Raw genomic sequence first — 24,371 nt, forward strand, 5'->3', positions numbered from 1 at the left:
ATTTTATGTTGATTGTTTCTCACAGCATTCATTGAGCACTGGTCTGGATGTAGACTTTTTAATTCTACAAGTCTTGATAATATATATTATCTATTTTCATCAGAATTTTCTTAAATGATTATCATCGCTCTTTTACCATGAAATACACGATTTCCAGAACATGCCTGTTTTACATGCCCACAACAGTCTAGCACATTTGTCCATCCATGTGCCAACTATTTCTTTTTTAAATAACTTACATACCTTCCCCAAAATTAAGGGGGAGGCAGAGGTCAAGGTAACTGTGATATGAGTGAGGAGAATGAAGATAACTGAGTTAAGTTGTGAACCTCTAAAACTGTGTCTTGCAAGGATACAAAGAATTATGTTGATTTTGGTGTTGCAAAGTCAAAGTCACTAACAATCATGGAAGGGAAACAATTTATGCATATATCGCTTCACTGTACTGATTTGAAGAGATGCCTTGAGAGTACAAGGGAGGTTATTGATTTAAGGGACAACATCAGTATAGCCCAAAGCCGACAAAATTACATTCCAGTAGTCCTGCTTCTGCATTGCATACGGGTGAAACAAAATTTGTTAATTGTACTGAAAGTCACAAGACGTGTACAATTTTTGTGTTTTTTGGGGATTTATGACTAGCCCCACCTGTTGGTGGCAAGGGATGTAATGGGCAGTAGTTCTTACCCTTTGTCTATGTAATGTAGATAGAAAAGGTGAATTTTCATTTTTCAGAGAGTTGGATTTGGGAGGTAGTTAGGCTTATATTCCTTATGTTAATATGATCAGGTAAGTATTCTAAGAGAAACATAATTTACTGAAAGATTTGCTTTTTTAAATGACTGTACTGAGTTCTTATACTATGTGGCATACATATTCTTTTTCATTTACTGTTATCTTCTTTACACACATTTGTTAATATTTGCCACACTATTGCAAATTTTTCTAACAAATATTCTTTCACCTGTAGGTAAATTATTTTAAAGAATAACTATTGATGTCCTGACTTTTGAGTTTTTCACCCATAACAATGGACTTTAAATACTTTCAGATTTTGACAATTTTCAAATATTTTCAGTCCAGATCATTCACAAAAAATGGAAGTGGCGTGAGAAAGACAGATCAGTCTGGAACTTGAACATTAGGCTGGTCTGGGTTCATTTTCTTTTACATGTATATTTATTGTGATTGTTCATATTACTGAAGCAAGCATACCATATTTGAAAATATAGTCAAGAAACTAAATTTTGCACATATCTTTTTTATGGTAAATACTTTGATATAACATGATATTCATTCGTAAGTCTTTTGTAAAATTGTATGCTAGTAAGGAGTTGCTTTAACTAAATTAGAATATATATATATGTATATATGTGTGTATATATATATATATATATATATATATATATATATATATATATATATATATATATATATATATATATAGTTTTATATATAGTTTTATGTGTAATATGTTGAATTATTTTTTTGGGGTCAGAAATCCAGCATAGATTTTATTTATACCACATAAAAGTACATATAGTTACACTTTCAACAGAGTTAAGATAAACTACAGGAAACAATTTATGGAGGGCACATCCCTGTCTAGTGTCATTGATAAAGAATGTAGTTCAGCAGTTATTCACAATCTCATGGAAAATAATTTTATTTCTTTTATGGTCTTTTTTTTCCTTTATATTGATGAAATAAATAAAAGAAATGCCAGGGATTTAAATGTGAAAGTTGGTTAAAAGAAAAACTTTGAGCATACAAAAATAGCATGTTGATTTCCCAAACAATGAATGTGTGGTCTTTTTATGACTGATGTGCGCATTGAAATGCCTGGGGAACAGGCAAACAGAAATGACATATCAACAAGGAGGTAATTAAAAAAAACATTTATTTACATTCTACTAAAAAGTCTATTCTGAGTACTTACCATTGCTAATGACCATAAGAGACTTTTCTGTCTCTTTGCTTTTTAGTTGGCTGGTGTTTTAGTTCCACAATGACAGTTCCAGAGATTCTGCATGCCATGGGCAAAACTAGGGTTTGGAGCTTTTACATAAATGTCCCCACTTAATGTTGTACCTTATGGCAAGGTAAAGCAGAGGGAATGTTTAAATTTATGTAGAAATTAGTGATTAATATTTTTTCTCTTTATTTCTTGTTTTATTAATGATTAATAACTGGAAATGTGCCATTGATCAATATGAAAGAAATAGTTTACTGTATAAACCATAATTATTTTGTTTGCCATGGATGAATCACAGTGTATGTCATCAACATGTCTATCATTAAGGGAGACAATACACTAGCATATTATGCCCTGTTTTTATACCAAGATTATCCTTGAATGTCACAACTCTCTGACAGTAATCCAGTCCTCCCTTTACATGCTTGCTGTGTGTTATAGCACCTGTTTTATCTGCTGAATAAATAGACATAATTTACGTTCTAATGTTTTCCAGAATTGCAACAGTATTGGTATATGAATGAAATCATTTTTTTACGATCATTTTAAAAACTATTTTACTGTATGCTGCTTGGATAAAAAAAAAAAACGAATCTGCATATTCTACAGATTTTATAAATGTATAAACAAATGGAGTTTTTCAAAATTAATGTACTTGAGTTTCATGATGATTAGAGAACTTAAATGAAAAAGATTGCATAATCACTTAGGCATTAAATGTAGGTCATGGTTGCTGAATTTTACTAGCCGTGAGAAATGTAGGTCAGGAGTGTTAATTTTAGCTGTGAGAAATGTAGGTTGCTGATGTTTACTAGCTGTCAGTAGAACTTTTCCAGATGAAAGTTTCATTGCTTTACATAGAGCTCTATCTTAAAAATGGGGTAACTGCAAACAACTATGGTTATGAGGGTTGATCTAACATTTGTGGACTTTGTACATTGTAATAAATTTGAGCCAGCTGTATAACTGAAGCTTTAGCATACTTTACATATTGGGATTGGGTCACTGATTAATTTTCCATAGAACTTGATGTGTTCAAAAATAAAACTAATTTCTGCATTAGATTGCATACAGACCACATATTCATGATACATTTTGGACTCAGAGAAATTTTTTCAGCCTTGAAAAATTCGTATTCTGCATTTTTGGAAACCTCATGCTGTTAAACAAGGGCCTTCTAGGTCTGCACCTAATAATATAGCATCACACCTAGGGTTTATACGTTTTTGTCGGTAGGAAATTAAATACAGGGTATCAAAATAAAAGCAAATATTTTGTAGTACATAGACTGAAGTTTGGGAAATTAGTACAGTAGAAACTCTCTTAAAGGACCACCTCTTCTTCCAAGAAATTATGGTCTTTCAACACAGGTGGTCTCACATAGCATTGTTTTTCAAAACAGGTTTTACTGTAATGGAAAAAATTAAATCCATTTACTAGCCAATTCTTGCATCTCAAAACATTTAGTGCTGTATTTTTCATTCCCAACCACCAGATTGGTTCTCTGGCTGTAAAATAATTAGTTGTCCTATGCCTACATCATTTTTGAACATGTGTACAATTTTATAAAATTATTGCATCAAATTTATAAACTAGATTGGTTACTGTTGGCCTGATAATAAAACCCAGAGCAGTTGTAAATGTCGTAAGTCACAAAACATTATGTCATGCAGTGTAACTGCTAAACGGTCATTAGAGTATTATTTTTAGTGTACCCAGATGGCCAAGTAAGTTCATGGTATGGCCCTGCTTCCATTGTGTGTCATGTGTTTCATCATGCCTCCATCAACAATTGCTTGCTACCCCAATGGAGGCCATATCTCTAATCTAAATTGGATAAAACTTGGAATGTGGGCTTATATGATATTTCAGTACTGAGTGAGATCCATGAGGTGATCTCACATCTGTTGAGCTGGGCTTTTTGCTGCTCTGAAGATCATATTTTTGACCAGATTTTAATCAAACATAGATGATGGCTTCTGGCAAGAAAATTGATAAACTGATATGTAGATTGATAAACTCCCATCAAGAATAACGAGACCATACTAAAACTAGATGATTGTGACCCAGTTTTTATGCTTGAGTTACATATGTATTTTCAGCTATCATTCCATAACACCCTCAATACATTTGACCCAATTTTACCTACACAAACATTGGCGTGTTGATACATCTCAAAAGAATTACTCAAATTTTTAAAAAAAATAGGTCACTATGACCACACTCATGACTTTTTGAATTTTCAGTTATCAATGAGTTACACAATATCTTGGATCCTATTTCAACTACAAATGAAAATTGGCATAAGGATGCATCTCAGAGAATAATTCAACCATACAAAAATTAGATCGGTGTGGCCCAATTTTTAAGCTTTAGTGACTTTGTATTTTCAGTTATCCATACATTACACTTTCAGTATCTTAGAGCATACTAAAAGAGTGAATTTTACCCAATTTTCATGCTTGAGAATTTTTAAAATGATATGACCAAGGCCAAGTGAGGTAATGGCATGGCCTGTGTCCATCAATTTGTTACCACTCTGGAGGCCATATTTTTTTATACCAGTTTTCATAAAACTTGGTATTAGGGATTATACCAAGATCTGTTTTGAGTTTCATAATGAGCTTGATTCTTGCATATTAATGAGGTGATCTTGCATCTTATTGACTTAGCATGTGATCACTCTGGAGGCCATATTTCTGATCTGAGTTTGAATATACTTTTATCATGACAATGTTGGATGAAATTTACGAGTGAGGTCATGCACATTAAACCTTGTACTTACAGGAGTAGGAAAAGTAGATCATGTCACCTACTGCAGTTTTGCAGTGTGTAGTACTCTTTCAAATGAAAAGTTTGATGATCGCATGCGAAAGGTCACAGAAATGGAAGATAGTGCAAAAAAGTGACATTTATAATATGGTTAACAATGTATGGATAGAATATAGGATTTGTTGTCTCACCTGTAAAGTGAGACATGGAGCAGTTCTTGGCATTATCATGACATCATTGCTATCAAAAGTTCCCAACAGGTAAAGTTTGAAGATTTTCTTGTGCTATCACATAGTTTTGTCATGGCCAAAACACCATTGCTTGTTATGATGCAGGACCCCTAAAGTAATGAACTTTTCCATGTGTATGTTCATACATCCATTTGTTTGCATGTAACATGTAGTATTTTAAGGTTGCATCTATCAAACTATGTTTATTACTTTTTTTCAATCAATTTTGGATTTTCACAATTGCAGTTTCTTGTAATCAGCATAACTAGGGAACTACGCAACATAATAATACCATGTGTGAACACTTTTAGGTGTAGATTTGCCTTTTAGGGGTATCAGCTCTTGTACTTCACTTTTTAGAGTTATGGGCAAGTTTTTCAATGCCATATCTTCTCTAATGGAAGAATAGCTTGCAACTCATTTAGCTCAGAACCATTACACTCAATGCAATTTGGTGTGATCACTTTTTTCTATACCTAGTTGTACCTTGTAAGGGTTTCATCTCTTCTACTTCATGTTTGGCAGAGTTATGGGCCTTGCATGTCAATTTCACATCTTGCTTGTGGCGAGCATAGCTTACCGAGTATACTCACCTATAAGTCGAGTCAAAATGCAAACAACAAAGATCCTGATCTGCCCTATTATAATGTGCCTGCAGATTAGGCTCTATGTTCTATTGATTACTCCTAATAAACTGCACAGAACCAGATCCATTGGTGCATTATATTATGCTACACCTAAATCTGTGCAGTTAACTCGCATGCAAGTATACACAGTAAGAACCATTGAATATGCTTTCATGCAGTTTGATGAAACACTATCTACTACATCTTGGTGTACGATTTAGGAGTGCTGTCTCTGCTTCATTTTGACCAAGTTAGAGATCCTCTCAATCAATATCACATTAGAAGTTGCTTTTAGCCTGCATAGCTTGAGGAACATTTCAACATATCCCGACTCAATTTGGTGTGAAGTCTCCAGTAGGCAGATATGACTTTATGAGGAGTCTTGCTTCTGTTTCATCTAGGACAGAGTTATAGTCCTTGTTGATCGATTTTAAATCTTCCCATTGGAAGTTGCCCGTTATCAAAGGTTGAAAATGTTGCAATATACCTGATACCTGAATATCATTTGGTATGCCAGTTGTCTGCCTTTGGCAGAGTTATGGTCCTTTTTGTGTCTTACTGCAGGGCAATTTGTGACTCAGTCCCAGATTTTTGTAGAACACTTTGTTTTGATAGATAGATAGATGAAACTACTCTACATGACTGTTTTCAAGTCTTTCTGAATTCTTTTCTGGTGTTCATCAGCATGCATCTACAGTCTTATTTATACACGAGGGTTTGGTAATGCAGCGCCATGAAAGGAAACTACAAATGTGAGGACACAAATGCCCCAGCCAATATAGTCTCATTGAGTTTTACTTCAGGTGGGAAATATTTTTAGTTTAATGGGCAATAATTTGGTCAAATTTTTATGGAAAACAGAATTCAATAAGTGGGTATGACTCGGGGGTGGGGGTGTGTGTGATAATTATGAGATGTGGCAGATACTGAGACATATATCCCTCCTACATTGAAATTGAGATGGGCACAAAAAGAACGAAGAATAGGATCTTTAATGCAACTTGCCATGCCTGTTCCACACCATTTGGAGACTTTAAATAATGTGTTAATAAGGAAAAACATTTAAGTTCCTCAGATGTGGTAAATGGGAGCAAATAAAAGAGCGAGTTTGGGAAATGTCAAATACAAAGCAAAGAAAACAGTGTTTTAATTTTAACTCAGTTTATTTGTATATTTACAAACAATATTTCATAAACATGTACAATTTAGAGTGTGATTTACACTACATATGTACCATATATACTTGCCTGTAAGTTGGGTCCAACTGGAAACAACAAAGATCTTGATCTGCCATAGCATAATGCACCAGCAGTTCATTGTCTATATCGTTTGTTCTACTTATTACTCTTAACAAACTGCATAGACCCAGATCTTCCAGCACATTATGCAGTTCGATTGGACTTTTATGCAAGCCTATATGGTACAATTTCAAAAGCATACTACTTTCAACTTTATCTCACACAAAGTTTACATCACATGCAACCTTCTGAATGATAGTCTTCCAAACGTACAGGAATTAGATTTATTTGCTAACCCTAACTAAAACTGGGAAAACAGAAAGATGAAGTTTCAGTTGTGGTAATGCCATGATGCCCCTTTGACGAGGTCTGAATATGAGCACATCTACAGACAACTATGCCTTTACTGTAGCACAATCAGACGAATCGACAATTCTTATTTTCTGGTTGGGTTTTAATGGATGGATCCATTTCATTAAAAATGTATAGATGTCTTATGCATTCTTGATATGGCCCTAGAAGTCTTGATGGACTTGACTGTTGTATATTAAAGACAGAAGGGAAAACAAAGTACAAAGACTAGTGGCCAAAAATATCGGGGTAAGTAGAATGCCATCTCCTAAAATTTCTTCTAATGATGCTGATTATGCATGTCATGAAAAAAAAATCTATTTTTTTGCATCTTCATCCATTTTTTATCAAACCAGAATTATTTTTGCAACACTGAGCCCTTTATGCCATTATGATTTCTGCCAAAGCTGGTTAAATTCTACTATATAGCTAACTGAATTGAAGTTTCTGAAAGATTTGTCCATTTCTTGTAATGCTGGCCAATGATGTCATTTCTATAAATCTGAAAGATTTGTCTATTTCTTGTAATGCTGGCCAATGATGTCATTTCTATAAATCTGAAAGATCTATTTCTTGTAATGCTGCCCAATGATGTCATTTCTATAAATCTGAAAGATTTGTCTATTTCTTGTAATGCTGCCCAATGATGTCATTTCTATAAATCTAAAAGATCTTCAAGGTATCGTATATCATTGCTTATAGGTCCAACTGTTGACTGTGTCTGTGCAGTTTGTTATGAGTATTAAGTAGAATAGACAACACAGACCCTGATCTCCAGGTACATTATGATAAGTCTCTTTGTTATTTGCAGTCTGACTCAGCTTAAAAGCAATTATATATGGTAGAAGTTTTCTGTTAAATCTGATGAAATTCTTTTTAAGAGGTTTTGAAAAGCTTTAAAGTTTTGTTTTTTATTTTTAAGAACAAAAGTCATATTTGACAGACGATCAGCAGCATTTGGAAGAATCAAAAATCCTTCATGCCAACATGCTTTCTGACAAACATAGCCAAATTTTGTTTTATTTTTTGAAGTCATATTCAGGATTTTCAATTTTTAGTTTGACAATCATATTCGATGGCAAAGTGGCATTGTTTTGTACCAAACTCAAAAGCCCTTCAAATCAGGATGCTTTCTGTCACATTTGGTCAAAGTCTGTTGAGCGGTTTTTGAGAAAGATTTTCTATTGTAAACAACTGTGGCCATATTTTACGACATTTATAAATATATATGCATAAATATCATATATCCTCACTTATAAGACAAGTCCAACTTCAAACTGTGCAGACTGAAATGTGAGTCTGTGCAGTATTTTTTTTTAACGAGTAATCAGAAGATCAAACAACATTTACTATGGTGTACACACGCATTATGCTATGGCAGAACACGATCTTTGTTAATTGCAATTTGATTAGACTTGTGAGTATATATGGTTTGAAAAACCTTAATGCCAGAATGATTTCTGTTGTTTTTAGAGACAATTATTTCACAGGATTTTCTGGGTTATTTTTGTAATGGTAGCCACAGCTGATTCGCTAGATTACTGAACAGTGTTTCTATAAAATGGTGATATTTTGAGACAACTTTTGATTTAAAATATATTTATCATTTCTGTTCTCAACTAGACCAGTATAAAATGTAAATATACTTTGTCAATTTTTTTTGCAGCATTCAAATCTTTAACAGGTTATAATAAAAGAATAATTTAGAATATGGCTATTTCTAGTTTTATCAAATTATACCCGCTAGTAGTCTCCTCTAATCCAGAATTAAGAATAGAATCGTACATGTGCACATGAAATCTGTGAAATCTGCTCAATTAATAAATGAAAACTTTGAAAGTGTGTGTTTTGGCATCACTAATTAGTTATTTAAATTTGTAAGAGACAAACTTCTGCATCTCCAATGACTGGGGGGGGGTTTACCTACGAAGATATGAATATAATTATTATATATTAAAAAATAACAGGCAGATCTTCATACAAGAACTGTGTCCATAATAACATATATAATGGAAGACATGTTTAACATAAAGAAATTTAAACTTGTAGATCTAAATAAGCAGCATTATTTGTGTATTGTACATAAGCAAACAGACTAAAAATTAAGAAAGAATATTTTTATTGCATTACAGTTTGAAGCATTTAAATCAAAGTCATCAGGGTATTGTTCCCACTGGTGAAACACGTTCTGGACATTTCATGCAAGTCTGACTTGATAGTACTTGATCATCTGAACAGAGCCACATGATTGAAGGCACCATGATTAAGTCTTTGTCACTTTGTAGTTTTACACACACTCATAGGTATAATAATCATCTTGATGATAAAGACATTATTGTATCATTGGTTCGTGTTTTGCAGTGCTCACAAAATACCCAAAAGATTTTTAAAAAATGAAATTTGTTCAATATGAGGATTAAAATACACAATTATTAAACTATTATCTTTAGCTACAAAATGATGCATTTTGTGATTGTTTTCCAAACAAAATGTTTTAAGTATTCTGGCATTTATTATGCTCATCTCTAAAAAGATACATACAGTGTCTTTAAACTTATTAATGTATACTTGTATTAAATCATTATATGTATTAACTTGTTTATGAAGTACAAGATACATTTTCAGTAGCAGTTATTATTGTTGTAATATTCCATGCACAAATATTGTTTATGAAAGAAATAATTTTCACTGAATAAAATTAAAAGAAAAATGTAATTTGGAATAATGATCAAGTTTTGACATTCTGAACTAAAAATAAATTAGCTTTTATAGATACATGTTGTATTCATCTCAGAAAGCATGTTTTCCATGTAGGCTGATTTTTAATACCTCGTAAAATACATCTACATAAATCTTCTGGAATCCGATAAACTTATAACACAAAGTCATTCTGATCCAAGAGTAACCATATGCATTAGCATTACATGTAAGACTCATTATTTTGTGGTACTGAAATGTACATGGCATTCCAATACAGATGTACCAAAATGAAAATTAAATTCATAAAGAGCTATGATTTTGTAGATAGCACCATTTTCATTTGTATTTAATGGGGGTGAGTAGGACAAAAAGGATTAAACAAAAGAATATGAGACAATGTAATTTAAAAAAATGAAATTTCATTTCTTGATTATATAGAATAAAGAAATAGTGGTCTTAGCTCCAATGAGATAATTAAAAAGTCATTTATTTAAATGTATGGTTTTGACCAACTTGACCAAAGCACATCCATAGCTGGACTGGTATCAAGTCTAATTTATGCATTAAGCACTTCCAAACTGGACTGGTATCAAGTCTAATTTATGCATTAAGCACTTCCAAACTGGACTGGTATCAAGTCCAATTTGTGCATTAAGCACTTCCAAATTGGACTGGTATCAAGTCTAATGTGTGCATTAATTACATCCAAACTGGACTGGTATAAAGTCTAATCCAAATCTGTCTGGTATCAAGTCTAATTTATCCATAAAGCACATCAAAATCAGACTGGTATCAAGTCTAATTCAGATCTGACTGGTATCATCTAATTTGCCATCACATAATAAGCAAGCTAATCAGTTTACTCTTTCATTTATTATACATGTATGTTCATTATATGCAATTTGAAATGAAAAGCACAGACCCCAATCTGCTAGCTCATTATTCAATGTCTGATCAGGGTCTATTCTGTTCTTGGTTGGTTGCATGGGTGAATGTGCAGCTTTTCATCATGGCATGTTTTAATATGTGATGTGAATGATGATTTTTTAATTACAGCAGAGGCAGATTTAAAGAAGGTTTGTATGTGTTCTGTTTGGTCACAGCCCCCCCCCCCCCCTTTGCAAATAAAGCATACTTTTCAATGTCAAAATGATGAAATTTAGCCATCTTGTGAATAACAAACAACCCTTAGAAAGTAAAAACTTGTATCTGCTCTTAAATATACGGTATAATATTAAATCTTGTAAGATTATCTATTTACAAATAACTGACAAGCAGAATGCCAGCCGAGATAAGGTCATATAAATGAATATGTTGAGTACATTTTGATTTTATGTCTATGGAAATGATCATTGCATGTGCAAATGACTAGAAATTGAAATAGAACTGTGTACTACATGCTTTGTACAAAACTTCGTAAACATTGACCAAAACTCTCTGTACATTTGTACAATCATCTTATATTTAATATAGATTTGTATCATCGCACTCAAGAAAATACACTATAAGCTCCCACAATGAAAGTGGAAAAGGACTACATATTGTTCCCATCAAATGAAAAAATTAGACTGGTTCCACAACTTTCCTGTTAGTAGAAATAATTTTCATACAATATAGAATCAGGTTAGGTTGTGTCACACAGTGATATATTAATTATGTAAAGTCCTATCTTTTTGTGTACCTTCAAACTCGGTGATGAAATTCGTGTAGAAAACGTAAAAGTGTTAATCTCTGAAATTAGGGTAAACTGTGAAGTAATAATGAATTTCATTTGATGCTGTGTACACTTTATTTTGACCAATAATTTTTTTTTAAAAAAAGATCTTTTTTTAAATAAAGAGTACTTTCAATTCACTATTATAATTTCAAATATACTTTGCATCACAACTAAATAAAGTGCTTCTGGCAACCAATGACTCTATATATCTCTAACCTTACAAAAAAAATTAATAGCACAATAGTGAAGGATGAATTTCCCTCTAATAGCTCTGGTAATAAATAGGTTTCATGTTTGCATATTCAAAAAATAACAACAACAAAAATGCGAAAGTCAACTTTGACCAAAGAACCAAGCGAAGAATGTAACACAATCTGAAAACTTCTCCATGAATTACAGTTCACTGACAGTTATCAAGGGAAGGAACATTTCTCCAGGAATTGTTCACTAACAGACATCATGGGAAGGTTTCATAACAGAAAATAAGACAATACATCTCAGACTGTATTTGTTCCTCCATGACCCAGATCATTGCAGTCTGTGTCATTTGGATGCTATTCAATTCCTTTGTTATGCAATACCATTTAAAGTCAGCAGTGTTGCTAAAGTAAACGTTACTTGCCACTTATTATCACAGCATAAAACTGCATAAATGTCACAATGTAAAGGGAAATGCTTGAAACTGAAGTCACTGATAGTATTTATTGACTGTGTCCTCAACAGTTGAATCACCTGATTCACCTGCGTATAGCTGTAGACTCAAGTTACTTCCCTTTATCACACACACACACATACAGCAGAATGAGTTAATTCCCTTCCTCCATTGTCCATGCCTAAAAAGGACATGGGGGGAAAAGTCCATTTTATTACACGTTTTGTTTAAGTAACTGCCATTCTCTTGCTGCATAGCATTAAGAAGCTAAGAATAGGTGATGGGGTCCCTAAAGGTCCTGAGTTCTGTATAGGTCCTGGGTTACCTTAAAGTGTTGCATCTTGGGGGAAATTGTCAGCAGTTGTTCATCCTTTGCATATCATGAGATTCACAATCCATTATGTAACATGGAATAATATGTTACAATGTAACACAACAGAGCATGTTACAACTGTATCACAAATTAATGCAAACCAAATGCATAGGCTATGCAGGGCAGATCTGAGAATAACTTCACACGACTCATCCTTCTTGAAAAGAGGTCAATCATAACCAAGAACCGATGTCCTTTTCTAACACTGCAGCTGCATCCATACGTCCCATAACACGTAAAATGTTCATTAGATCTGTGACGGCAGTCTCTTCTCTGTGAATTGCTTCCCAGAGGTTGAGTATATGTTCTGTAGGACTTGGCTTTGTTGCAAAATAATTGATATATCTGTAACGAGATGTTTATTTTTAAGTGCAGATAAGTAGTGGCCTTTTCTAACACAGTGGTCATATTTATGGATAGTTTCTTTTGTAATGTTAATTTTTATACTAAAATGTATGCATCTGCAATTACTTCAAGCTAAAGTTCTAATAAAATAATGGAAATTCAATGGGGGGGGGTAAATAAATTTTTCATGGATCATAATGATCAGATAAGAATTTACTTGAAATACATTGCAAGTATTATCTAATAATCGTAAGCAGCATGTGCAAATGAATGAATGAATATATATATATATATATATATATATATATATATATATATATATATATATATATATATATATATATATATATATATATAAACACACACACACATATACATACACATAATTCTGGATTGATGCTTCTTTTTATTGTCAGTCTTTGTCTTTATTGTTCTCTTAATCTGGAGTCTAGTTTGTATTATCACTTGCAGAAATGCAGACAAAATCAATTTCTGCATTATACAGTAAAATGTAAATTATATAGATGCCACTTCACCGATTTTCCTATTATACTGACTATGTAATCCTGATACTCTGTTGATTATGTACAGATTTATCAGTTATGCAGAATACTCATTGTTGAGACAAATTCCAAGTCTTTCTATGGGACCAACATTACATTGTATTTTATGACCAATATTTTCATTCCACCATGATCATTATCAGTATGGTTATTTACCTGTCTACAGTGAGGGCCTGAGCTAACATCCTCCAGTCATTTCCTCTTGCATTGGGTGTGTCAAGTAACATGCACAACTGGTTGCGTATGTGTGAAGGCAGCCTGAAGGTAAATGCAAAATTAGTTTACATGCATGGCAGATAACAGATTAAAATCACATTATGATTTTAAAAGTTTGAAAGCAGTTACAATTTTACAAATCAAATTTAAATCTATTTTTCATTGCTTAGCTGTCAATTGTCACATAATTTAATTGTCCCTTCATGAGAATTACAAGTCCAACCACAAAACAACACAGACCACAATCTGCCACTAAAGATGTCAATGGGTATCGAGGTACTTGCCCACTGATAATAACCCTGGTAATAAAATGAGTCACAGGTCACCCATTTACTGTATACGAGTTTTTTACTGGGACTGTTAAGGCAGCAATCACTATATTGTCAACCTGACAATCCCTTTGACTCAAATATGTGTACTTTTTCAGTATCAAGCAGAGGTCTAACTCTTCCATTAAATAATTGACCTAAATCCCATAGGTTGTATTTCCATGTGACAACATTTTCATTGCACTGCAATTGTGGTATAGTGGCAAGTAACAGGGTGGTTATTTGATTTTGCTGCACAACTGACACGTGTTCAGTTGTAACCTTTAATAGATTTCACAAAGTGTTACTTACAAATCTCAAGCTCAGTCTCTCACCATCCTCATATGTGAACAAGGCCAAGAATTACTAGACCATGACGATTTACTAGACAAAAAATGGATGATTTCAAAACTTTATCAGACAATGAGGATGAGGTCATTTGTACCAGATGGCATTGCTTAGTGACAGTTACTGGACATTGTGAACTCAAAAACTGCAGACTTTACTTCAGGTTTGTACACATTTATTTCCCTTTGATCAGGTAACCGAGTAACCGATCATTAGGACTGACGTGTACCCAGCAGAAGTTTTCTAAGATTCTGACAGCTACCATCACCCGCAGATCAGGGTCTATGTTTGTTTTACTGATTACTCCTAACAAACTGCATAGATCCAGATCTGCCATCACGTTCATTATGCAAAAGCAAATCTGGGTCTGCAGTTTGCAATTGGACTCAACATATAAGGGGTATATCTATGGTATTGGGCACCTGCATTACAATTAGATCAAAATTACAATGTGGCAAACTTGTAAAACTCAGAAAAAATCCTGACATGCATTATCATTGGTCTTAATATCTTACTAAAATGTCATCTTCCAATGTTTTCTTCCTATCTACAGCTTCCTTTGCCCAGTTGTTAGCATGTTGGGCTCGCGACCAAAAGGGTGTGGGTTCAAATCCTATCACTGGATCAGCCTGAGTAAGCTACCATGGTGTGTCCTTGGTCAAGGCACTTTACTTCAATTTCCTCGACAATAAAAATAACCTAGTTGTGATGCTGTGCCATAAAACACCAAACTAAACCAACCAAACTAAACCAAAATGAGTGCCTCTCCCTTTCTGTATAATAATCTCCCTCCAAATGGATGATCCAAGGGTCCATGTGACACAGTACATACCTGGATATGATCTGGTGCTTTTTCCATAGGTTTTAAACCAAGAAATAGTCTACCACAAATATGGTTTTGTTAAGGAGTGAAAACCGTAAAATAAAGATGGAAACTTCCTGACCACAATCTTGCTTCTTTTAAACCAAGAAACAAACACTTTGGTTGGAATTATGACATTAAAATAGATCAATGACCAAAGTTAAATGTGTTCTTTTTCAGCACCGCTACTAAATTACAAACTGTATAAAGTATGCTTATTTTTCCGTTTTGAAAACCAACTGGTATTTTTGGATGGAAGTAAAAAAAAAAGGCAATGGATAGTATATACTTGCTTATACGTCCAGTTCAATTGCAGAATAAAATAGACACTGATCTGCCATAGCATAATTCACCAGCAGATCAGGGTCTATGTCATTTGTTCTACTGATCACTCCTAACAAATTGCATAGACCCAGCTCTGCTGGTACATTATGTGATGGTAGAACTGGGTCTGTGCAGTTTGCAGTTGGTTTTGACTTAAAAGTATATACATTATGCAAGAGAATAACTGTGGACGGGCAAACCACCCTCAACTAGGCGATACTGATTGCGGAGGGTCATTGCACCTCAGCTAAGATATCCTTCTTTCTATACGACCCAAATAACATTCAACATAAAAACCAAATAAATGTAAACAATCCACCTGCACTTGTCTCACATTATATTTGAGAAGAAAAAAAATGAAGAAAACATTCTTTAAACTGACCTAAAATTTTGTAGACAGGCATCTGGCAGTGTTACCATGGAGCTGACCCCAGAACTTGAATTTGTTGTTGAGGTCACTGTGGATGCCCTGCCCTTCAATGTTGACACAGGGGTCAAGCAGGTGGGAGGCTACAAAATAAACAAATCAATAAATAATCAAACAAACCAGATTACAACATTCAGCTTGGTGTAATCTATTTAACATATGATCATCATTCATATCTAGGAGACGAGAAATAAAATTCAAGCTTTAATTTTCTTTCCATGTCTTACATTTTATTTTTAGTATTTCCTTCAAACTCCATGACTGCTGAAAAAGTTACATGTGTTTATAAAGATTAATAAGGCAGTGGTGATCGCACTTAATGACCTTCTCTTGTGTATTTTCATTGCTTTATAGCTCCCTGACATGAAACATACAGCTCATTTTGAACATTAACAATGAAGATACTGAAAATACAATTAACATGGGCTCCATTGAGTATAAAAATACAATTAACATGGGCTCCATTGAGTACAAAAATAGTTAACATGGACTCCATGGAGTTCTACAATGCAGTTAACATAGGCTCCATTGAGTATAAAAATACAATTAACATGGGCTCCATACTGACAATACAGTCAATTTGGGCTCTGTAGAGAATGGACAATCCAGTTAGCATAGGCGCCATAGAGTACAGAAATTACAGTTAACACAGGCTCTACAGAGTACAAAAATACAGCTAAAACTGGCTTCATAGAGAACAACACTCGGCAAACCAATTGGACTTGGAGCTGTGGCAACTTGGTGGTCAGCATGCTCAAGATGCAATGAGAGGCATATGGTTAGAATCTCTTGCTTACACTCAGCTGGATTAGCGGCAGTTTCTAGGCAATACATTTAATCAAATTGCCTCAACATGATACAACCTTTGATGTGCTGATGTACCTTTAAACATCAATCATTCAAGCAAGTAAAAAGTACTATGATACATGCCATGCGAGTTTTACACAAATACAACGATGACACTGCCACAGACTGGTTTGCTAATGCAGTTTGGTCCAACTGCAAATTACAGACTTTCAGTTCACAACGTGCTGTAAGAGCAGTACATCTGTCAACCCATATGTATTACCTATTTTTCGAATACCTTTTCCTATGTTTTCAAGTTATTTGGCCGTATTATTAAATTCATACAGGCAAAACAAATTATAGTGAAAAAAAATGGTTACAATTTGCTATTTTATTTGATTTATCGATTTGGTCAAACCAGTGAGCTTTACGAATGGCTTTTGCTCTTATGGGGAACAAAAGATTTTGATAAAGTGCACGCATGCGGAAAATTGAATGTTGAGATAAAGAAGACAGAGAGCTACTAGTAGCAACAAGCTGCCACCTAAAGCAGAGAAAAAGAAAAAAGTTACTCATTAGCAAAGTAAGAAATGGGAGGAAAAGTACCCAGGACTCACTGAATCATAATCAAGAGGCACTCGGCACTCAAATAAGGTACTAAACCTAAAAATACAGGTTTGGAACCTCTTGAATTTGGCACTCTGACAAGGTGCATGACCCCTAAATACAGGTCTAGAACTTCTTGAATAAGGCTAACACATCAAAGGGTTGACAAGAATGGGTCAGGGTCTACTGTATATACTCGCGTATAAGCCGAAAAATTTACGAAAAAATGAACGCCTGGAAGAAGGCGGGGGTGGCTTATCTGCAGCCAATGTGTAAACTGGACAGTTTTTAGGTCTTTTTGTTGACTACTGTAATGGCTGTAAATCTTGGAACACGAAACAATCATTTTTCCATGTCCTAAGACATAGGCATGTACAAAAAAGTAACTTTCGGTGACCCAACAATTATTAAACTGTTATAATGTACTATGATTGATTTTGTTATTTTTTTGCATGTGAATATTTTCTGATTTCTCCAGCAAGAAGTTAAATGAAGGTAAATACAGACTTCATAATTTGCGGGCCGGTTGAGTTTACCAGGGAGACCAAGCTGAACTATAATGTGCAGTACTTACACAGTGCAAAGTGTGCATAGCGTCACTTAAATCCTTACTTATACCCAAACATTGGTGCAGATTTTGCTTTATTCATTGTTTCGACCAAACTGCATTTTTCCAGATAATATTTCAGCTAGTCCTTAATAGCTGTTTCAATTACGTTGAATCATGCGCTCACAAGTTACTCATTTTCAATGATATAAGCGATCCTACAAAATGAGGTAATATTTTTAAAAAGGTATGCATATTTATTTGTACAAGGCACAAAACCATTATAATTTACATGTCCATGAAGAGTGGTAATAATAAAGGCTAAATTCTCACAGAGATCAACTAAGATCAACATCAATCAATTTTAGTTTTGTGTTTTAGTTGAACAAACATAACTTTCCACACAGTGGAAAGCTTGATATTTCGGTGTCTCCTCTGTTGATAGTCGGCGAATTTGTCTTTCATTTTGTGACAGCAGTACAACCCTGAAACTGGCTTGTACTAAGAGGGAATTTTGACCGGTAACTATACCAATTTAACAATGGTATATATGGTATAAAAATACCAGGTGTTCGCTTGTGCAAGTTTCTTTCGCGGGAATGGAGCTATAGCATATGGAATTACAGCATTCGTAGTGATCATTCTTGGGACTGAAATTATTTGTGGAGGATTTTATTGCTGTGGTTTTTTTAATGATTTTTGTATCATTGTAGAGGTTAAAAAAAATCAATCATTTACGTGAATAATGTTTAAACATAACATTCTCTTTAGTGAAGAAGCGAATTCTTTATACTAAAATAATTATTTTTTCATGACAATAAATCACAGATGATAACACAGAACATGTAGGACTTTTCTTATTTAGAAGAAATGAAAATCGAAGACATAATATAATAATCAGGAGTTCTCTGTAAAAATCAGAAGATATTATAAAATCGGGAGGTAGGCATGGAGCGACCCCAAAAATTGGGAGTTTTTTTCCCTCCTGGCATGAAAGTTGACAGGTATAGTGTAAGGTCGCTTACATCAAAGCAAACTACAATTCAGCTTTTACGGTATTGGCATAATTTTCAAAGCATTATTTCTGAAAGTTTATAATAAAACAGAAAATTAAAAAAACTACTTTTCAAACAAGTTTATACCATTTCTTGTTCATAATCATGTACGCCAACCTCGAGATAAATATACATATATTTTTTTAAAATACAAGTTTGCCGGAATAACTGCATTTGGAACTTACCTCGTGCATCTTGAGATGCCTCGGAGTTTTAAGTCAGCTTATATGCAGGTCATGCACTTTTTAGTGTTTATGTATGTTCAGTTTGGGGGTCGGCTTATACGTGAATGGACTTATATGCGAGCAGTGACAGTATGTTGTCTTTTTCTACTGATTAATCCCAACAATCATCATAAACCCTGATCAGCCATCACATTAAGTAAAGGCCAACAGGGTCTATGTTGTATGGAATGGTATCCAAGTTAAACCTGAATGTATATGACAACAAACCTCTTTGAAATTGGCACTGATTTTGAGCAGTTGCCGGTTGGTGAGTATTGCTTTCTGATAGACCTGGATCTTGCAGCTAATCTTGTCCTGAACTACTTCTACCATTTCCACAGAGAAGGAACAGTGAAGGTTGTTCTGGTTTCCACTCCATATGTGACGGAATGGAATCTCCTGGAATACAAAAATAACGAGGAATATTCAGTATGCATTTAAACTGAAACTATATTTAAAATCTCAACTATTAGGTGGACCAGGAAAATGTTACCTATTTTTTAAAACAGTTAAAATTTCTGCTCATTTTGTTTATCCAATTAGTACCAGTAAGAAGCAATCTTCAAGCAAGCAAAAATGACATTTTTGGCGAGGGAGATATTTTTTTAATCATGTTTTCAAGGCTATAAAAAAAATAGCCATGGGACAAAAAGTTAGAATTAAAGTGAATACAAAGATTACTGTAAAGACGATTCAAGCAGACAGGAGAGAAGGTGACTATCTCCATTAAATGAAGGGATTATTAGGTTACTGTTTACAACACTATTATAAACAAAAGCTCTACAGCACCTACAGAATGAGATTCAACCACATCATCTTGTAACATGTCCACTCATTTTTTACCTTAGTTTAAAAGAAAAATGCAGATAAAAAAGTTCCTCCTTTTTAATATATTTATCCTGATACTAAACATAAAATACTGTGTGTGTGTGTGTGTGTGTGTCTATATATATATATATATATATATATATATATATATATATATATATGTGTGTGTGTGTGTGTGTGTGTGTGTGTGTGCATATGATGAGGGCATTTTGTATACGTGTTTAAGATAAGGGAAATCTGTACATGTTATAGAGGCATTTTATGTATGTACAAGATGGAGGCAAATTGTACATGTAGAGGCATTATGTATATGTACAAGATAGGACAAATTGTACATGTGGTAGAGGCATTTTGTATATGTACAAGATAGGGGCATATTGTATACATTGTATGGGCATTTTGTATATATATATAAGATGGGCACAAATTGTACATGTTGTAGAAGCATACTGTATATGTACAAGATAGGGTAATATTGTATATGTTGAAGAGGCATTTTGTATATGTATAAGATAGGCGCAATTTGTACATATTATAGAGGCATTTTGTATATATATAAGAATGGGGCAATTTTTACATGTTATAGAGGCATTTTGTGTATGTACATGTGATAGGGTTATTTTGTACATGTACATGTGATAGGGTCAATTGTGCATGCATATGTGAAAGGGTCATTTTGTACATATACATGTGATAGGGTCAATTTGTACAAAGGGTAATTTTTACATATTTTTTATGTGACATGGTAATTTTGAACATGTACATGTTATGTTGTACATATATATGTGAGAGGGTCATTTTGTACAAAGGGTAATTTTTACATATTTTTTTATGTGATATGGTAATTTTGAACATGGGGTCATTTTGTACATGTATATATGATAGGGGCATTTTTGTACAGTATATGTACTAGGAAAATTATGTACATGTGATAAGGGCATTTTATAGATATATACATGATTGGGTCAATTTGTATCTATGCAGTTGGAACTAACTTGAATGAACTTAATCCTCCAGAAAAGGACCAGAAGAAAATTCAACTTTGTACACGGTATCAAATGAAAGTTGTCTGCCCTTGTTTTTATGCACTGTGCCAATTTCTTGCAATAACAACAGGCTCAGTAACAAGAACATGTCCCTTTCAAAGCCTGACTAATTAAGGATATTTCAAAGGCAATGAACCTGATACACGTATTGAGATACATTTTGATGTAAGTCTAATCTGATACACATTTTTAGATATATTTTGATTCAAGTCTAATCTGATGCACATTTTAGATATATTTTGATTCAAGTCGAATCTGATACAAATTTTTAGATATAATTTGATTCAAGTCAAATCTGATACACTTATTTAGATATATTTTGATTCAAGTCTAATAAAGTTAAAAATATTATCACTTTCATAACTGAAGAAAACTTCTTAAATAAATTTAGAGTAAAAGATATGGATCTAAAATACACCAGTGAAGTTTTATTCTGCCGTAATTCTTCAAAAAGAGGTTGATCCATTTGATGTTAAAAACTGGAGGAAACTTCATCATGGCATTTCTAGGGAAACTAATCCTATGTTAAACCATTTATTATTACCGTTTATACTCACTTAAAAATCAAGTCCAACCACAAACTGCACAGATCCTGATCTGCCATCACACAATGTGCTGGCAGAGCTGGGTCTACGTGTTTTGTTAGGGGGCAATCAGCAAAATAAACAAAACATACCCTGATCCATTGCATTATGAGACATCAGACCAGGGTCTATGTTGTTTGCAGTTTGACTTGACTTGTAATTGAGTATAGATGGTACTCAGGTTATCTTTCTAAGAAAAGAGACTGTTTCCAATTTAACTTATCTTAAGGTGTACTGGTATCTAAATCCACTGAAACTGTATGTAATTCCTATCCCTGTCTGTGGGGATGCATCATCTTAGAGGAACTTCAGGTCTAAAGAGTGCTATGGATTTACCACCCATTGGTACCATTGATTTAAACCCAACATTAAGGAATATAAATGAATTTTTTTCTCAACAAATCAGCATGTTTAGATAACAAAGGCTGAAGGCTGACTCCATGAAATATACAAATCTGATAGAACTTGACAGTGTGAAATCAAACCAGTATGCCAGCTCTTGAGCAGAACTATCCAAAGTGCATCCTGTGTGCTTCAAATTTGAGCATTTTCCATTTTTCTCTCTTTGTGCTCTGACAAAAGGGGAGATAACAGTGATAAGATCGAAGTACCACCAGCCTTAGGCAATGAATGTTACCCTCTGTCCTGGACCTGACATGGCCTAAATATCCACTATCAATATCCAATTCACAGGCCTAAAGATATACTTTTATCTGATCTTTGTTTTGTCCACATCCTTTTTTATTCTGAATTTGCCTTTCCATTTCAGGACAGGGTATCTGTATAACACTGGATCATTAACAGCCATTTATCAAACTCAATAATGGCTTGATCAATATAATGTCATTCATTTTTCTTCATATCCTGGACAAAGGCTGATAAATCCAAATTTTCTCCTTTCCTTGCTTGTCACATGTGTTGAAGATTAACAATTTTTGGCAACTTTTAATCTGGAGATCATTAATCTGGTGTTTGTTCTGTCAAAGAAAGTTCCAGCCACACATGGTGTGTTTTAATCTCTTATAATTTGCATGTCAATTTCATGAAATCAAAGACATTAGTATTGTAATTTTCATGATCTTGTGGAAAAGCAAGTCTAATGTAGCAGAAAAGTGATGTGTGTACAAAAAGATTTTTTGTCAGGAGGAATTTCTGCTATCAAAATGGCAAACTGCTATAAGCCTTTCTTGATAACTGACTCCTCAACTCTGAACAATCAATCATGACATTTTGTTTAGTCCCAGCAAAACCAACATCTGTTTAAAGAATTAAAAGTCAAAGATCAATAAAAATGTATTACATTCATTTAAAAGCCCACTTAGTGTGTCTTCTGTTCAAACTCTGAAAACCTATATCTTCATGAATTTAAATCTTTCACATCTGTGGTATTAGTCTTTTATTTTAGGAAAATGATCACGTTTGACAACTTCTTCACCCCGAGAGTGCATTCACTCTTGCATATATAAAAGTAAATTGAAAACTACTTAAATTATTCAATTTAAAACTTCTATAAAATTATAAACTACTCACTTGAAAACTTTAATTTATTAAATGGAAAACACTGTAAATGCACACCTATTTATTATTAACAATTATTTTACCGATTTTTTTGTGAAAATAAAAAATGTATAAAGACATATGAACAAAAGCTGCATGAAAAGGGAAGTGCTGAAGAAGCCTTAATTGAAACTTTTGGTGAATACCATCATTATCCAATATCTTGGGCAATAAAAATTCATTATTTTTCTCACTGTCCAGATGACTGGTGTGTAATGAAAATTATGGTAACTTACAAATATCCTTTACTCAGTACAGTCAATTAACAATGCTGTTTGAATGTGACCCTGGTAAACTAGGTGCATGTCCCTGTTGAGTCAAAATAATTTCATCAGCTTTCAGTACACTGACCACAGCTGTACTCTCTGCAACATCCTCTAACAGAACTCAACCATCATCAATAGTTCAACATCTTTGATTAATCAATTGTAGTTTAACCATGAAAACCTTGGTATGAATATCTGTTTTACATTTTCTGGTCAGATTTACCCAACTTGCCGACAGAAGAAGAATACAGATAGATACCAGATGTGTTTTAAAGCTCTGTTTTTATGCCAGCTTTTTACAGCCCTTAATCAAGACTTACATTCATCATGAAAAAAGCTGTGGTATCAAATTGTGTAGTAACAGGTGAAGTTTACCAGGTCTTCTGTGTGATAGCAGGGAAAGTGGGGAAAGCCTGGCATATTTTTACAGTTGATAAGTTACAATGTATCCCTGCATACTACTAATTAGAATTATAATATCCTAACTTTCCCTTATGTTCCTTACAAATAAGATTAGATCTGTTAAATCTGCTAACAGAGACCAACCCTTGTTTCAAATTATGACTTGCAATTAATACTGGTAGTGACTATTTTATCTCAGACCGTTACATCAAAGAGGTTTGTATCTTAAATCATGGCACCTATCTTACATAACTTCTGGGTGTGTGCAAAATGGATTAACCCTCGAGATTTGATGGTTGGCATCAAGTTTGCAGGATCTTCCAAGCCAAGAAGGAAATATCAAGAATTTTGAATTTCTGTCCATTTTCTATACTTGTGTTTACTATGGGTCAATGTTCTTCTAGAATGTATGATACTGTACTTGTATCTCTTCTGAAGATAAT

At 33.7% G+C, this 24,371-nt stretch overlaps 1 protein-coding gene across 3 annotated transcripts in view; it reads right to left on the reverse strand.

The window, feature by feature from the left end:
• Positions 1-6,747: 6,747 nt before the first annotated feature.
• LOC149802885 (netrin receptor UNC5C-like) overlaps positions 6,748-24,371 on the reverse strand; it is a 265,894-nt gene continuing 248,270 nt past the window's right edge. For all 3 annotated transcript variants that reach the window (XM_089952355.1, XM_089952353.1, XM_089952354.1), the window contains 4 exons: positions 19,474-19,644; positions 15,983-16,110; positions 13,699-13,800; positions 6,748-12,979 (listed from right to left, as the gene is read on the reverse strand). In XM_089952355.1, the coding sequence (XP_089808481.1) occupies positions 12,808-12,979; positions 13,699-13,800; positions 15,983-16,110; positions 19,474-19,644 (573 nt within the window). In that variant the 3' untranslated portion in view covers positions 6,748-12,807. The remainder of the gene's footprint in view (positions 12,980-13,698; positions 13,801-15,982; positions 16,111-19,473; positions 19,645-24,371) is intronic.

Source organism: Sinohyriopsis cumingii, chromosome 3 (assembly GCF_028554795.1).
Source record: "Sinohyriopsis cumingii isolate HCF-2022 chromosome 3, ASM2855479v2, whole genome shotgun sequence".
NCBI lineage: Eukaryota > Metazoa > Mollusca > Bivalvia > Unionida > Unionidae > Sinohyriopsis > Sinohyriopsis cumingii.